The sequence below is a fragment of the Melanerpes formicivorus genome, unplaced genomic scaffold (genome assembly GCF_026170545.1).
Source record: "Melanerpes formicivorus ecotype bairdi unplaced genomic scaffold, bMelFor1.0.p_v2 SCAF_5, whole genome shotgun sequence".
Classification (NCBI taxonomy): domain Eukaryota; kingdom Metazoa; phylum Chordata; class Aves; order Piciformes; family Picidae; genus Melanerpes; species Melanerpes formicivorus.
In genome coordinates this window covers 18,201,119-18,217,834 of record NW_027142357.1, presented here as the reverse complement: position 1 = coordinate 18,217,834, position 16,716 = coordinate 18,201,119, and the positions used below count along the sequence as shown (strand labels likewise).

Genomic DNA, 16,716 nt, shown 5'->3' with positions numbered 1-16,716 from the left:
ATTTGAGAGTAACACCAAATACTGTGCACTGACTTAAGCTGGTGGGGTTTATTATAAAGTCTTTCAAGTCTTGGGATCCAATCTGAATGATAATGATTGTGGCTGCAGAATTACTTGTAGTTCTATCGAGCTATGCATTTTGGGTATGTACTTGATTTCTTGCATTGCTGTCTGATAAGTATTTTTCCAAAGCAGAAAATTATTTTGAACTTACAGTATACTAACATTTTCACTTGTATTTCTCTTTCTTTAAGGCAAGAACTTCTTAAGTGGAATGGATGGGGATATAATGACTCCAAATTCATCTTCAATAAGAAGGGCCAAGCAGAATTCACAGGGAAGAGGTAAGTTGAAGGTTTATTTAATGGAACCTACTATTTAGATTTGGGTTTTTTTGAGTTTAAAAACTACACTCCTGTAAAGAAGGCAAGAAACTTGATTTATTTTGCAGAATGAGTTGTTTGCTATCCTGTATTTAAGAGGTTTACTGAAGTCTACACAGTAAACTAATGTGTAGCAAAATAGACTGGCTTATTGGAAGTTTTATTAAAAGTATTAGACAAATTAATTTGAGTCTTCTCAGACTTGATATATGCTGTGCAATAAACCTTTTCCTTGGAGAATGGGATTGGACTGAGAATCTGCACCATGTTTAGGTAATATGCAGCAGGTCAGTGCAGTTTTGAGAATCTCTTGAGCGTCAACAGTTTGCTTTATTAAACCTTCAATCTGTGTTACAGGTTTCTCCAACTGTTGTGCTTGGAGCTGCTTGATCCTCTGAGCTTAAAAGTAAAAACTGCTCTTCAGGGGCCCACACTTATTTATTGCCTATTAGCCCTTTGTACAGCAATTTTATATATTCCTCAGAAACCCCCTTCCCCTTTTTTTAAATTACATAAAAATGAAGTCTACTTGAGAGTCTCTTAACTTTCTTCCAGTGGGTTTTAAGCATATCACTTGACACCTTACTGTTTTGTTTTTTTTCCTGCCTCAGTGGGAAGTAGTTCCAGTAGTTCCATGGTTTAAAAAATACACTTTTTGTAGGAATAAAGAGAAAAATAATTTTTAAAAGTACTACCCATCAGAAAAATACTTTTGTGGTCTTGAGCTTGTGTAAAGTTTCAAAAAAACTTAAATGGGATGTTGAACACTTCAGTTCTTAATTTTCAAGCCCAGACAAAAATGCAAAGCCTTGTCTTAGGCACTTAAGTTCACTGTGTAATATTTAGGGATCTTTCTCCTTTTACCAAAATTCTGACTCTTGTCACTTTGTCACTCACTCACTCGTTCTTCCATCCAGTATTTTTAGTTTATCTAAAATAGGTTACGCTGCACAGAAAATCTCTGCAGCGTGTTTTAAAGGCCAGAAGATAAAGGTCTGGACTTAATGCTTTCTCCTGATAAAAATTTGAGGCTGCTGGTCTAGAATAGCATTTTTTCCCCAATTGTATTCTCTTTAACTGATACCTAATGTTAGAAATGTCCTCTTGGTCACACCAGTGTAGTTTCTCTAGTGTAGTTTGTCACAGTGACAAAAGGAGAGTGTTTGAAATGAAAATAGAATAAGCATCTGCAGAGATGTTATAGATACCTTGTCCTTTCATATCCACTTACAGATCTGTTGTCCAGAAATCTGTCTAATAGCTTTCAAGTCTGCTCATGCGGTCTGCCTCTCCAGCATCTCATGGCAGCACATTCCGGATTGCTGTTGTGTAAAGTACTTTGTCTCAAATCAAGTATCCCTTACTGTGCTGCAGGATTAGGTGAATGATAGCTCTTCAGCCTATTGTACTGCATTATTGGTTATGAAAGCCTAAATTTTATCCTATCTTACACTTTTTCTTCATGCTGAGGAGCCCTGGACCCTTTAGTCTCTGTTTGTAGGGCTCCTTGGTCTTTACAGTTCCTGTTCTCTGAACCTCACTAGCTCCACTACATCTCTTTGGACAAAAACCGTGTGCAGCACTCATGGTGTGGATATACTTTGTCATCTTTCTTTTACTTGCCTGGTCAATCCATAGCACTGTCGGCTGCTGTTGTGTGTTGTCAGTGAAGGTGCCATGATTTTTCCTGTGCTGACAATACCGTTCTGAAAAATCTGCAAGTAATGCACCTACAAGTGTAGTGTCTGTCTCCCCAAAAGAGCTTAATATTCACGACTACTTGGTGACTCCAGTGATGAATCCAGATTGCTCATGAGGACATTATGTATGCCTGAATCTGTCTTGGACAGTGATCAATAAAACCTGACTTTAGCTTCTTATCTTAACCTTCAGCCTGTAGAAGAACCTCTCCTTTCAGTACTGTAGCAATGTATTTTCTTAAACAGCTTTTAGGGTGAACACCTGTGGAAGTATAAAGGAGGAATTTAGTGTTCATTATATCCACTTTATTCACTTTGTGGTTTTACACCCTGATAGAACCTCTAGGGTTAGTGGAACAGAATAACACTTCATGAAAACTGTGCTGTCTTTCCCTACAGTCCATGATTTTTCTGTGTCAAATGAACATTAGGCTCTACCATCTCACCAGGGTTGGATGATGCTTGCTAGTCTGTTTCTTGGGGTGTGTGGGGAGTGGAGGTCTTTGCGGGGGCTTTTTGTTGCATCAACATACAAAGCTTGCTTTGTGAGCAATCATAAGTTACATTCTACGCAGCAAACTCACTAACTCCCTCCATGCTGTGACTTGTTTGTGTGTCTTGACTTAAAAGTTGTTGGTTTTCTGATACCTTTTAGTTTGTCCTTTTGAATAAGTGATTAAGGTTAAGCCTTATTTCCAATCTTGCTATAATAATAGGCTGGAAATGCCAAAAACTTTGTGTAGAAGAAAACACACAACCCCCTGTTGCAAATGCATTAAACTTTCATTGCTTACAGAATTCCCTTAACTGTTTAGTATGGGTATGATGAAAAACTAACAGCTGCTATAGGAGAAATGACTGAATGCTATCTTTCAAGCTTGAGAGTCTAGCTTGAGTTAAGATGCTTTCAACCTTATATCTATAGGAGCAGAATGGAGTTTTCATACAACAGTAAAACTAGGAGGTAGCTGCGATGAGCAAACAAATTCATCTGTCTGTGCAATAAGTGACTTAGTTGTAGGCTTGGTTGCAACAACTGTGAAGGACTGTCATAATTGGATTAATAATGAATAATCTTAAAAGGAAGAGCCATTAGGCCTCATGCAGTGACCCAGGTGCAAAGTGTAGTAAGAATTCTCTGCTGCTGCTAGCTCTTAATACCAAGGAGAGGTCTTTTTCTCTTATCCTTGGAGAATTCTTGTGCATACATAAACATACATGTGTACATGTATAGAATGAATAGCTGTAGTTTCTACCTGTTCAAGTGTGTCCCCAACCTTATTTGTTTTCCTGTGTTACACAGTCACAAACAGCTGCTTTGTCCCTTGTCTGTAGGTCTTCACTGTCACATGGCTAAGCTTTTGCCAAAACATTTGTGACAGAAATAATTTCATGTGGCTTGATGGGTCTGATGATGAGATGGGAACCATTAAGTCTGTTTTAGAAAAACACAGAAAGTGTACTGATCTGGGTTTGTTTCTGAGACTGCTGTTTACATTGCAGCATGTCCATATGCACGTCTTCTACCTGTAACTGTCATGTGAATTGTGACACTGCTTTATGCAGTAAAAGGGAGAGACCTGTATTAGAAGTAAAGATGGGGGAGGGTGTCGGATATTTGAAAAGCCTTATGCCACAATTCCCAAAGATCACAAAGTAATATATATAAGCTGTAAACAATTTATTTGATTTTGTGAAGTACAAAACAGTTTTTAATACAATGAAATGTGCAGTTGTATGAAAACTACAATGTGCAGAATCTGTGCAGGCTTGTAGGTAAAGAACTTTATTTCACACTTTTGTGCGTACGTAGAATCAAAAGATGTGTATCTGACATACATTATTTTTAATTTAAAATGACCCTATGTAATATTGACTTTTCAGGTACAGATTAGGTGGTATGGTATTACCAACTTTTAAGGAATGGATAGAAAAAACCTTTGGAGCAAGTCTGGAGCACAAAACTACCTCTAGAGTAAGTAAAGAGCTGAACCAGTTCTTCAAACATTAGTCTTGATGATAATCAAGACCACACTGTTAACAATGATTCAGCTGTTGTCCTGAAGGTCACATTGCACATACTTGGTTTAAATATAGTGTGTTAACACCTCAAGAGTTTTTGAAAAACATATTTGATGTAGAATTACTACATGATACCTTCAATGACTTAGCATGACTTGTGGTTCCAGGTTAATTGCTAGGACTTCTATTGGAGTGAAATTTTCCAATACAGGCAGTTTTTCCTTCCTGTTAGTAGGTTGCTTTTGAAGACTGTAGGAACTTAAAGGGAATTGTTTATGCAACTTTGATGTCATTCGTGATAACGAAGAAGAGGCAGTGAAGTTAAATTATGCTGTATTCTCAGCATCAAAATTTGTATTTGACAGTTGAGTTTTTTATTACCATATCCGGGCGCTGAAAATTGGTTACCGGAATATTCAAGATAAAACAGAATGTTTTCAGAAAAATGCTATGTTTGCAATGTTCAGGGTTTTGCAAAGCATCTATATATTGTGTTTTTAAAAAAGATTAATCCTGTTAAGATTCAGGAGACCTGATTGCCTTCTAAGAATTGTTCCTTTGAGGCTGCAGGTTCTTGACTAGATATAGCTGCTTAAAGTAGTGTTGGAAGCAGGCAGTACTTGTGCAGTGACTGTAGCAATCCTACTGTGGAAAAGTTTTACCCTCTGCATGCAGATTGTATTTTCTCTGAGGCTGGTGATCTCATAGGGCCTGAAAACTTCAGTCTCCTGTTAATCCAGACATTCTTTCATCTGCTATGACTTGCAGGATCTTCATCTGCCAATGTTTTTTGAAAATATTAATCCTGAAGTGTTTTCTTTGATCAGGATTGGCAGCTGCTTTAACTTGCTGTCACCAGAGGTTGAGAGCTGTTGTTTCCTTTCTATATGTAGAGGAGATATAGAGTGAAGCATAGTGTGAGGATAAGAGCAGATTTTTGAGCAGTATTTAGATTCCATGTCATCTCTTGCAAACCAGCTCTTCGGGATTTCTACCAGCAATGTTGAGTGCTTGCTTTCCATATTGTGCTCTTCTGGTTCTGATGTTCTTGTAATGATCTAAAATAGGCTGACTACCTTGAAACAGAATAGCACTCTTTGAAGTCATAGCTATTCTTAACCTCTACTGCAGGTCCCCTGTTTTCATGTCTCTGTTGTAGTTCCTAGTTTATATTTCAGGTTGTCATGCCGTATTCTTTTTTCACCTTCTATCAGCAGAACATAAAGAAACTTGGGTATAGGAGTAGCAGTAGGAGGAAAATCTCATGGTCCATTTGTGTCTCATTTCTTCCTGCCTTTATTGCATAAGACTGGGAAGTTCTCTGTTGCCTGCAACTTTTCCATTACAGTTAACAGCAGTATGCCTATTTCTGTAATTCTCAAGGCCTGATGGTGATTTTCCTTTTTCAGACTAGAATTACCACAGGCAGCAGTTCAGAGTTAGTTCACATAGGCTTCTGGTCCAGCCTTTGAGTATACAAATCTTAATCTTTCAGTTCCACAAGAGTAAATAAAAGCATATTTTTACCTGGCATTGTGTGAAGGAAGATTTTTGTAAATGAATACTAACTTTTTGATCTTGATGATGAAAACTGAAAGATTAAAATAGTTGTGGAAAAGCTAAAAAATACTTAAAACAACTTTAAGTTCTTTGTCTATCTTCAAACACTTGGTGTTCATTTGAAATTATATGCAATAATTCTTTTTATGGAAATCCACAGAGAAAATGGAGTTTAAAACTAGATGCACAACGAGCAGGAGACCATTATTCTGTTTTCCTTGTGGTTGATTTAACTGGTGTTACCCCTTAAACTTTTATCTTAAGACATATATTGGCAAAAATGTTTCAGCTAGTTAGCTTTCAGTCGTAAGACAAGTTTTATATCTAAGTAAAGATCTGTTTAATTCAAGACTATCTGCAATAAAAGAATACTATGTCTGTCTAGTCACTGAATACCAGGTAGAATTGAAAGTGAGTAAGAGACCTTTGGTATTTCTAATCTAGAATAGTAGTTGTTTAGGTATCAATGTTTACCTGTTCTTATTTCTGCTGTACAGAAATACTGTAAAAGTGAACCTACCTTTTTCCTTGTATTGTAGGCATCCTTAAATGTTAATGATGTACCTCCATCCATTGTAAGTGAACAATTTCTTCAAGATCTCAGAGCCACTAAGATCTCCTATTCGCAGGATGCGGAAGATAGGGTATTCAGAGCTCATGGTAAGAGAACTTCAGTTGTGTCACTGTGCTGCTTTTGACACTTTCTTGTTTGAACTTCTTAACTTTTTGTTTGTTTCAGGTCACTGCCTACATGAGATATTTGTACTCAGGGAAGGAATGTTTAAGCGAATTCCTGATATAGTTGTATGGCCTGGTAAGCTTTCCTTGTCTTGTTCTCCCCTTTGATCTGGGAGGCCATTGTTTACTAAACTCCTGCTTTCTTGTCATGCGGAAGCCATCTCTTGGTTCATTGACTTTAGTCATCTTTACAGAAACTGGAGGAGCTTTCTCATTAATGGAGGTCATGGTTATTTAACATCTGGGTTATAGGTTGTGCCTGTGAAATCCTATCACTTCATGGGGAAGTCAAATTTCTTAAATATAGCTGAAGTTTCTGTTGACAGCTATATTAATTACTTATGTAACCACAGTGTCATTAAACACGTATGTTCACAAAGAGCTGTCTAAACAGGAGTATAAATGTTGTATTTTGATAGAGTACAGAATGGTAGAAGGGTGGTGAAATATTTCTATTAAAGAATTTTGTTTTGAGACATGCTGTACGTTTAAGAAACAGAACACCTGTAATTCCTATCAGAACACTTTACAAAGGATCACTGACTTGAAGAAAGAGCAGTGCAATGTGAACACAGGCTAGGCCACTTTAAAAAGATACTGATTCATGCTGTCATAGATAATATGTAGCAGAAAATATGCTTGTTTCTATATAGTAGAGGGTGCCAAATACTTAAACTGGTGTGACTTTATTTGCACACTTGTGTGAATTTTCCACTTGAGTGATATTTCTCTGGTCACTAGCAACTATTTTCATGTGGCCATTCTTCCATAGTTAATCAAAAAGTAATTTGATCCAAGTACCTGACAGTTTCTGTTCAGCTGTGTAAACCTGTTTCCTTGCCTTGTAAAACATTAAATACTGTGATAGCTGCACTGCATTAGAAACCCCAAAATTTCTGATAAGAACTTTGTCTTAGCTCAGTTTTGCTTCCTTTATTTAGGGGAAAAAAATCACATATGGGAGGCATAAAGAGGCACTATAAGATGCATCTCATTACTTGAGGAGAGGTACTGCCATGACAGCACTGGTGACTATCAACAGCACTTGCCACAGCATATCTTGTGCAGCTTTAAAAGTGACTGAAATAAAATGATGGATTACCTTTGTTTAAAACTGCTCTGTATGGCAAGAGCAAAATTAGTCAGTTTGTAAGCCTGTTTTTTCAGTCCTGCTAATTCTCTGCTGTTTGCACGAACTCATGTACGCACTGTATTTGATCTCTGGTTTTGACCCTTTTCCTTGCCTCTGCTGCTTCCCTCTGACCAGATACAGAATGCATTCTGAAAAAGTATATTTCACTAGCAACTCTACTTTTGAAACTGAATGTGAGCCAGGAAGAAAAAGTTGTTCAGGTCTCACAAGAGACTTATCACTTAAAGTAAACTGGACAGCCTGTTTTCAATACAAGCTTTAAGCTTGATTGTTCTCCAAGTTACCTGAATTTGGATAGCCCATCTTGCCCTGAGAATTTGCAGGAGATCTCAATACATGAATAGTGCAAGAGACTAAGGCTGTAGTGAGTTCTTTCAATGTAGAATTGTTTCAGATCTAAACTTTAGAATTCTGATTTTTTCCAAGCCCAGCTCTTGTTTAATGCCTGACCCTTTGAAATGTCTTCCTTGCTGGTGTCAGAAAAGGAGCTGCTGCTTATTCAGACTGCAGTATTTAGTACTAATCATAAATAGCAATACTAAGTACAAATTCTGTTTGGACTCTTTCAGTGTGCCATGAAGACGTAGTTAAAATTGTGGAATTAGCCTGCAAACACAATGTCTGCATAATACCATTTGGTGGTAAGTGTTAAAATTTCTCAGATCTCTAACATTACTAATGAAAATGTATTCTACTTGAATTCAGTTTGAGATCTTAGTAAGATATTGTACCAATAATTCAATAGGAGTTTTTTTTTCAGTAGTATTTTAAGTGTTTTCTGAATATTTTTTATGATCTTGCAATATTAAAAGCTGATATATTTAACTTAGTCAAAGTCATTAAAAGTATTTAACGTATTGAATGTGCAAGAGGAGTAATTACATGAAGCCAAAGTTTTCCTCTGTGCCCTGGAAGACTTCCAGGAAATAGCTCAAGAAATTCAAATATCTGTTAGAGATGTCGTGTTTGTGGGTATATTGTTTGTGCTCTGTTCCCCCAAACATATATGAATTAGGTGGTTGTTTTGCGGTATTGTTGAAGATCATAGGTCAGACACTGCACTCAAAGATCATTAAGCATAGTTCTGATTTCCCTTTAAACATTCAGTTTGAAAGTTAGAGTAGATACTCCTGAGGCAAGGTGTTTTCAGGTAATGTTCCAGATACAGAGTGCAGGTAAAGGCCTGTATAATGTGTCTTTCTCGGCCTAAAGAGGTTCTAAGGGGCTTTCAGGTGTTTAATCACAGATGCTTTTTTTCTCTAAGCCTGCTTGAAGTAGATTGGTAAGCTACTTTGTTTTGAATTAGAGCTCAGAGAATACAGGATGTCACCTTTCATGAGCTTTTGAGAGAAGTTTTTGGTCTCTTAATTCTGTGGGATAAATTTGTGTGTTTTACTTGGGACTTGCTTATACTTGAAGATTACGGCCCCCTAATATTTTTAGAATTTGAGAAGATGAGCATGTCACTTGAAGACAGTGCCAAACTAATGGAGCTGGTTTATCCCTAAAGCATGGTCACCCTTGAGAGAGACATCTGGAGAGCTGTAAGGCATGTTGCCTGTGGTACTAGCAAATTGGTGTAGCTGACCATTTTTTATTGACTGACTAGGATACAGAAAGATCTTCAGATTGTGTTCCAAGGTTCTTTATACTGAACTGTGGCTAGATTTTGTAGTTAGTACTATAGGGGTTGGTGTTTAAGGAAAATGCCATTGGAAACAAAGGTGATAGATTTTATTGCTCTTGCAGGAGTATTAGTTGGCGTTGTCTCTGTAATGTCCATTGGTTGTTCTTCTGCTAGCTTGTGGATCTCTAGCATCCTAGCCTCTCTTTTCCTATGGCTTTTGTGGTCTTTGAGAAGCCAAAAGTTTCTTTGAGGCTGTTCTGTGATGTCTTACGAAAGGCACACTAGAAAACTCCAGGAAAGTTTGACATTTGATTTTTATCCCTTTTTTTTGTTGGTCTTGTTGCTGGTTTGGGTGTTTTGATTGTTTTAGTTCAGTTTATTTCTTACTTTGGATAAGTATTGCATTCCTGTATTAGGTAGACTTAAGCCAACTTTCTAGCTAGAAGTGTAGTGGCTTCTGTAGTGATCTCCATGTCTTGGATGGCTTTATTTGTCGTTCATTGTTTTAAAACTATTCTGGATTTAACAGAAACAACTGAAATGGTCACAGAATTTCCTGGTTTGTTATTGAGCACTGTTAAAGCATTGTCAGCTCTAGTGCTGACTTACTTTTGTGAAACCCAGTTTAGGAGAAGGGACAACCTAATCACTAAGGCTAATCACTAAGGTTTGAGGCTAATCACTAGCCTCAAACAGTTAACTTGTGTGATTATTAAATTCAGTCTTAGAAGAGAGGTATGGCATGTAAAACTACCTGGGAATTTTATGATCACAGTGTCACTCCCATATATGCAGGAGGGACAAGTGTCTCTAGTGCCCTCGAATGTCCTGAAGAAGAAAAAAGAACCATTGTCTCACTGGATACATCACAAATGGTATGTCTTTTGATTTCAGTTTTTATTATACTTAGTACTGGTGAGGCTGCACCTTGAATACTGTGTTCATTTCAGGTCCCTTACTATGAGAAAAACATGGAGATGCTGGAGCATGTTTGGAGGAGGGCAACAAAGCTGGTGAAGGGCCTGGAGAAAAGTCTTATGGGAGTAGCTGAGGGAACCAGGATTCTTTGGTCTCAGGAAGAGGAGGCTGAGGGTGGATCTCACTGCTCTCTACAAATACCTGAAAGGAGGTTATAGTGAGGTCGGGGTCAGTCTCTTCTCCCTAGTGTCAAGTGATAGAATGAGAGGAAATGGCCTCAAATTGTGCTAGGGGAGGTTTAGACTGGATGTTAGGAAAATTTTCTTTACTGAAGCAGTGGTCAGGCATTGGAAGAGGCTGCCCAGAGAGGTGGTGGATTTATCATCCTGGGAGGTGTTTAAAAAAAAGATTGTGTAGACATGGCACTGTGTAGACATCTGTAGGTGGTTGGACTCCATGGTCTGAGGTCTTTTCCACGAAACAATTCTGTGATTCTATTGAAGTACCCTACAGTTAAATTTAGAATGGTGATCACTAGAGAACAGTACTTCTTTCTTTGCAAGAATGAAGTAGGAATGGAAATACTAATCCATACCAGGCGTGATTAAATTTGTACTCAGTTTAAGTGATATTTTGTGGATGTTAGCCCTGTACTACTTTGAGCTATATATACTTAATGAGGAAAAAAGTCCCTGAGTTTTATGTGAAATTCAGAGGAAGCCGCTGTTCTTCTATATGGGAACATGTGACTGAGGTTAAATGAAAGGCTAGGAGGAAGTTACATGTATTTGAAAACTACGCTAGTTTTTGCAGACTTGAAAATACATAAAGGTTGATTAAAATTCTTCAGGTTGATATACAGATATGAGGTCACTTAAAAAAAAAAAGCCTAGATTTTTGTGCAAATAGCATCCTGAGAACATGAAGTTCATTGGTCTATGGCAGCTTAGAAATGACATTCTGTAAAATTGAGTGCTAGTTTTCATCTTTCCATTATGAAGGACAATTTCCATTAAAATGACAATTTTATGACTATGTAGTAATGAGATGCTTGAAATCTGTATCTTTGCAAGGCTCTACTGCCTTTGAGCACTTGCTGAGCTTAACTCCTTTAGTCTTTGTGGTAAGACCTAAGACTGTTTTCTCTGCTTAGGGGTGTTCCAATCAAACTTGTTTTTTCTGAGTGCCTGGATACAAAGTGGTCTTTTCTTTGCAAAGGCTGTAGTCAAGGGAACTGGCTGTACAGAGTGAAAGCCATATTGTACAGTACTGATTCAGGCCTTCATTTGAACTCTGAGTCATAGCCTACAGCCTTGACTTGAGTCTGGTTTGGGGATGGGAAAGGAATAGGCTTAACTCTTACTATGCTTTTGTATGAGCTAGATATGTAAGTATATACCAAGTCAGAAAATAAACTACTTTGTCTTGAAATGACTCTGCCAGATGACCCTTGAAATCATTAATGAAGATTTAAAATAAGCAAGTTAAGGTCAAAAGCACTGTCAGGGTTTAAACCTGGGTTTCTCAGAGCAGTTGAGATGATTGGCTAAGTTTTACTATTTTAACAGATATTAAATTAACATCTTTATATGTAGGGCCTATATTGCACAAAACCTGACTTACCTCTTAGATCAGATAAGCAGTTTAGGTTGAAACTGAAAGTGTCTGAAAGAAGCTGAAATAGCTGACTTTGAGTAATTGATGATGTTGAGGGGAGATGGTTGCTTTAAAGCATAGTTTTAATTTGGAGTACAAGATGTCCACATTTCTGTCATTTGAAAAATCAATGCAAGGGGAAGGTAGAGATGTTTTCCTTCTATGATTTTGTGTATTAATTTGTGAAAGTACATCAGGAGTGTCCTTAAGAATGAAGAGTGGAAGCAAAACCAACCCCCTACTGAAGTTTCTCTTTCATGTGGATTGTCATCATTTGACAATCATGCCTAGTGCACCATAGAACTTGTAGTGTTTACTACTTTTCCTATTTGGTAGAATATCCTGATAGTGTCTCATCACATAAAGTTATATAATAAAGCATCTTTATAAATTTAAGTGTGTATATACTCTGATAGTATATCTTGCTTCTAGCTTACTGTGTCAAAATCCAAGAACTGAACTGGAATAACTGAATGTGGTCTATTAAACCTGTGAAGTATGTCTAAGAATACTTTTTTCTTTTTGGTGTAAACTTCATGTCCAGACACTCAGATTCAGGCACCTTCAATCCTGTTGCGAAAATCACTGTATTGTTTGACTTATGTAAGAGCTTTGACTTAATTCTTTATGGCTTTTCTGCATTCTTTCTGTAAACATTTCTGGTATAACTTACCACTAAAACGGAGTAACATATTTATTAGTTCATGTCATTAATTATAACCTATTGTATAGCTGTTTGAGGGAGTGAAGGGCTCAGGTTCTACTGCTGTACTAACTAGTGTTGTATGGATAGTAAACTACGTGACCAAGTGTGTTGATCCTATAATATTAGAGAAGAAAATAAAATCTTTAACACTGATTCTTAGTTTAATTGGCTTTTCAACAGAATCGGATTCTCTGGATAGATGAGAAAAACTTAACAGCTTGCGTGGAAGCTGGCATTGTTGGACAAGATCTGGAAAAACAGGTATTTTTAACTTCCCAAGCATCCAGTATTTTTCCATGTTTTTCTTAGCTGTTCCTCATGTCTTGTCTAAATCATTGAATTCTATCTTGATTCTTGTGTTTTCATGCAGACTGGTGTGGTAAGCATTATGTGCATGGCTGTGAAGTATATTGCATTGAATGCTATATTTGATTACTTTGGGTTTTTTGTATTTTTTTTCCAGCTGTAGCTACAAAATGTAATTACTATAATAAGCTGACAATTCAGAGGATGTAATGCTATTCTTTCTGCTTCAGAGCTTAGATGAACCCTTGTGGTTGCAATGTTAAGATGATTAGTACCGATTACCAGGAAAAGTTCAGGTTGCCATTTTGTGATGCATGTTTTAGTACATTTTGGCTAAATGTAGTTCCTCAAAGGTTAATATGTTGTTGCAGTTTCTTGAGGCCAGCTACAGGAGAGTAGCAGAAAGGATGGATAATTGCCTAAAACAAGAGTTCAGTGAAAGACTAAATTTTCTAAGTGGTTTTTAATTGTTGTTTGTCAGATTATCTGCAGCATGCTTTTCAGGATCTTTCTCAGCACTCTTCTATAATCAAGCAAGTTATGGATGTTTGCTACTAGTTTTCATGACGTGCAGTTCTGCTTATTTAAAAAAAAAGATATTCTAGGTATTGATGTGTTTAATCAACAAATGTTGTCTGAACTTTTCTTAGTGCATGCCAAAATATACAGAGATTTGAAGGGTGATTTTATTTCCCCCCCCCCCCCATTTTTTATAAGAAAATTTGCCATACATGATTGACAGACCTGTTAATGATGAAAAGGATAGTCTTTCTTGCCTCTTATGTTCCTTTTTATCATTTGATATGTTAACCTTTCCAGTTCTGTTTCTTTCGAGTTTGGAATTAAAATCCAAAGAGAATATTCTCTGCATTTAAATGACACTATTCCAGGATAGTACTGTGATATTTTACAACTATTTGTCCTTTAAATGCCAGTACTTTTCTGTTAAGACACAATATTCCCTTGCTGCTTATGGCTCTTATGAGCTGAAATACTACTGTTGCAGTTACTCTTTTCGAACACTTTTGATACAAAAAAGTTTTTCAATTAGGTTCTTGCCTATGAAGAGAGTACTGCGTGTTAATTTCTTCAGTATTGAATAAAACTAGTATTTGTACAGAGGTTTTAATCTGGAGTGACTCTGAGTGTGTGAGGACTTCTATGCAATTTCTTCAGTGTGCAAAGAACACAAATTCAGATCATCTGTTTAAAGTATGCTTACATATATTTTAAAAGCCCTTATTACACTGGGATTCCAGCATTATTTGCAAATGGAATGTGATTAAGGCTAGGATTCAAAGTTGTGCTTATTTTGACCATAACTATGTTATAATATTACAGTTAATGTGAATGCAGACTTCCACTGAAGTTGAATGCATTTGGACTGTGCAAAGGAAACTGAAAAGTTGTTTCGTTTGGCTTGCAGCTTGCTAGTATTAAGTAAGCTTTGGGCTGGAGGCTAATCCAGATTCTCTTGCCTTAAGAGACTACCAGCATTATCTAGGAATTATGTTGCAGTGCCTCTGAGGTTTGGTGTTTTACTGTGGTACTTGTTTTTTGGATGCTGAAGTTACTTGGTAGGCCATCACATGAACCTCATAGCAGTAACCAAAATCAAGAACCAAATTCTAAAATGATAGATTTGGAAGACCTCATATCTGACAAAAGTTAGGCTGTAGGTGGTGTAATGAGGTGTTCAAAATCAGTGTATACATGGCACATTGTCTATCTAAACTAGTGATTAATGTGGTTAAGACAGTATTTTCTGCTGAATGAGAATTCCAGATATTAGTAGGCTCTAGAGAAGCCTCCAGTCACTTGTTTTTATCAGATCAGAATGTGGAATAATAACTGATAAGGACTAAAGGTGACAAAGGGATAATGAAGGTAGAATAATATTTGATACTGTGTTTTTAATAAACATTATCAATGAGATTGTGATTCTACAGAAAAACTAGTATGTGCTCATATTTTCTGGAAGAGGTGTCTCTTGCATCTGCAAAGTATATAGCATGATGTCACCCTTCTGGGAGTGCTCTTAGCACGTTCCCCTGGCACAACAGGATTCAAAGAGTTCAGACCAAGTACTTTGTGTACAGCCAGTTCCAAACTTAGGCATGATTGTCTGCTATGCTTGTGTTTATGGAAGTTGTAGAAATTGGTAAGTTGTGACTGAAGCAACTTTCTTGTAATCTTGGGGAATGAGGAGGGTACAAGGTGGATCAAAATAAACGCTGCATGGAGAAGACTTTCCGTCGTTTAAGTTAGAAGCACTTTGTGCAGCCAAACACAGTTGATGATCTACATTATGGGGTACACTTCAATACCAATGTCCAAGTGGATTGTTTTCAGTTGGTCAGTACAAATTTATCTTCTAAAATGCACTAACACAGTTATTACTAAGTGTCTTTAATCCTTTGTGTCTCACAGCTTTGGTGTTGTGATTTTTGAGGGCATCCAGTCAACCTCAGGTGCTGTGCAGATGGCAAAGCCAAGCTAATACAGAAAAATGAGAAACAAGTGAATACTTAATGTACAGGAATGCATGATCTGAATCACAAGTAGTTGAGAGCATTGCATACAGGAAGCCAACCAGATGGCTGTATATTAAAACATATCACTCCTTGAGAGAATTAAGTACAGGCAATTTGCTCACATTTTCTGCAGACCTGCTGCATATCACATTAGGGTAGAAAATAAAACAGACCATGTGCTTTGTTTATTGTCAGCATTTGTGCAAGGTTGGCAGATACTTTGTTACAATATTTTACATAGGTATTTGAACTCATACTTTTGAGGTCTTAGTTTCAAGAGATGGGGAGAAGTATTACAGGCTGATGTGTAGCACAATGTGTGCAGAACTAAATTGTTTCATTTATATATCACAGACAAAACTTGTTCCTGAATAAACGGATGTGTGGTCAGAATACTTATTTTTTGAAAAAGAAAGCCTTGAATACTGATCTTTCAAATACTAAGCAAATGTGGGCACTGGGGAATGAATTTTTTCCTGCTTTTTTTAGCTTGCTGAAAGTGGCTTCTGTACAGGCCACGAACCAGACTCCATGGAGTTCAGTTCACTAGGAGGATGGGTAGCAACACGAGCATCAGGCATGAAAAAAAACATCTATGGAAACATCGAGGATCTGGTAAGTAGTTCTAATACTTTTTCTAATTATTCTGTTTGTAGATTTAACATTTTATAGTGACTCACAATGACCGGGGGAAAGAGATAGAAAACTGTGATTCTCTAAGTGATATGGTTCTGGCTTCAAATCTTGACTGGAATGCTTGTTTTCTTGCTTTTAGTATTAATACTAATAATCCTTATTACTGATCTAAAAGTCAATTTCATTTTGGTACTCACTGACTAGCTTAAGGAATTTTGTTACCCTATCTTGACTCTGATGCCTTCTTCCAACAGTTTTGGGTGCTCTATTAATCCAGTGTAGTAATCTTGTCAGATTTTTAGGGTAATTCCAAAAGGTCCATGAAGTTATCTAGCTGGATCCTCTGACAGCAGGCTAGCTCTTTCCACCTTCCTACCTCTTCCTATGCTAGTATTTTTTTTTTTGAAATCAGTAGGCTGATAACTGACCATGTGGATACACAATGGTGAAGTCTAATGCCACCACATGGTCTGTAGGAACCCTGAGGAAGGAAGCAGTGGACTGGAAGTGCCAGTGTTTTATTCCTGAATCGGTTTTAAGCTTTAAAATGGTTCACCTTTGTATTAACCCAGGTAACTTTTTTTTTTAAAGCATACTTTTTGATTTAAAAATCTACCTTTTCTGTTACAACAGATATATTGAGTATATTGAAATTCTGTTTTATCTCATAGTTGGTACAGTAACCCTTCTGCATGTGTAGGTTTTTTCCTTCATTCCTGCAGCATACTGTAGGTAATTTTATCCCCATCACCTCAGGCTTTTAAACAGCTCATAGTT

General features: G+C 37.0%; 1 protein-coding gene across 6 annotated transcripts in view; it reads left to right on the top strand.

Moving 5' to 3' along the window:
* The window catches only part of AGPS (alkylglycerone phosphate synthase), an 87,660-nt gene that overhangs the window by 43,588 nt on the left and 27,356 nt on the right, over nt 1-16,716 (top strand). For all 6 annotated transcript variants that reach the window (XM_068138518.1, XM_068138515.1, XM_068138514.1 and 3 more), the window contains 8 exons: nt 255-344; nt 3,968-4,058; nt 6,205-6,325; nt 6,405-6,479; nt 8,126-8,197; nt 9,979-10,058; nt 12,644-12,724; nt 15,793-15,918. In XM_068138518.1, the coding sequence (XP_067994619.1) occupies nt 255-344; nt 3,968-4,058; nt 6,205-6,325; nt 6,405-6,479; nt 8,126-8,197; nt 9,979-10,058; nt 12,644-12,724; nt 15,793-15,918 (736 nt within the window). The remainder of the gene's footprint in view (nt 1-254; nt 345-3,967; nt 4,059-6,204; nt 6,326-6,404; nt 6,480-8,125; nt 8,198-9,978; nt 10,059-12,643; nt 12,725-15,792; nt 15,919-16,716) is intronic.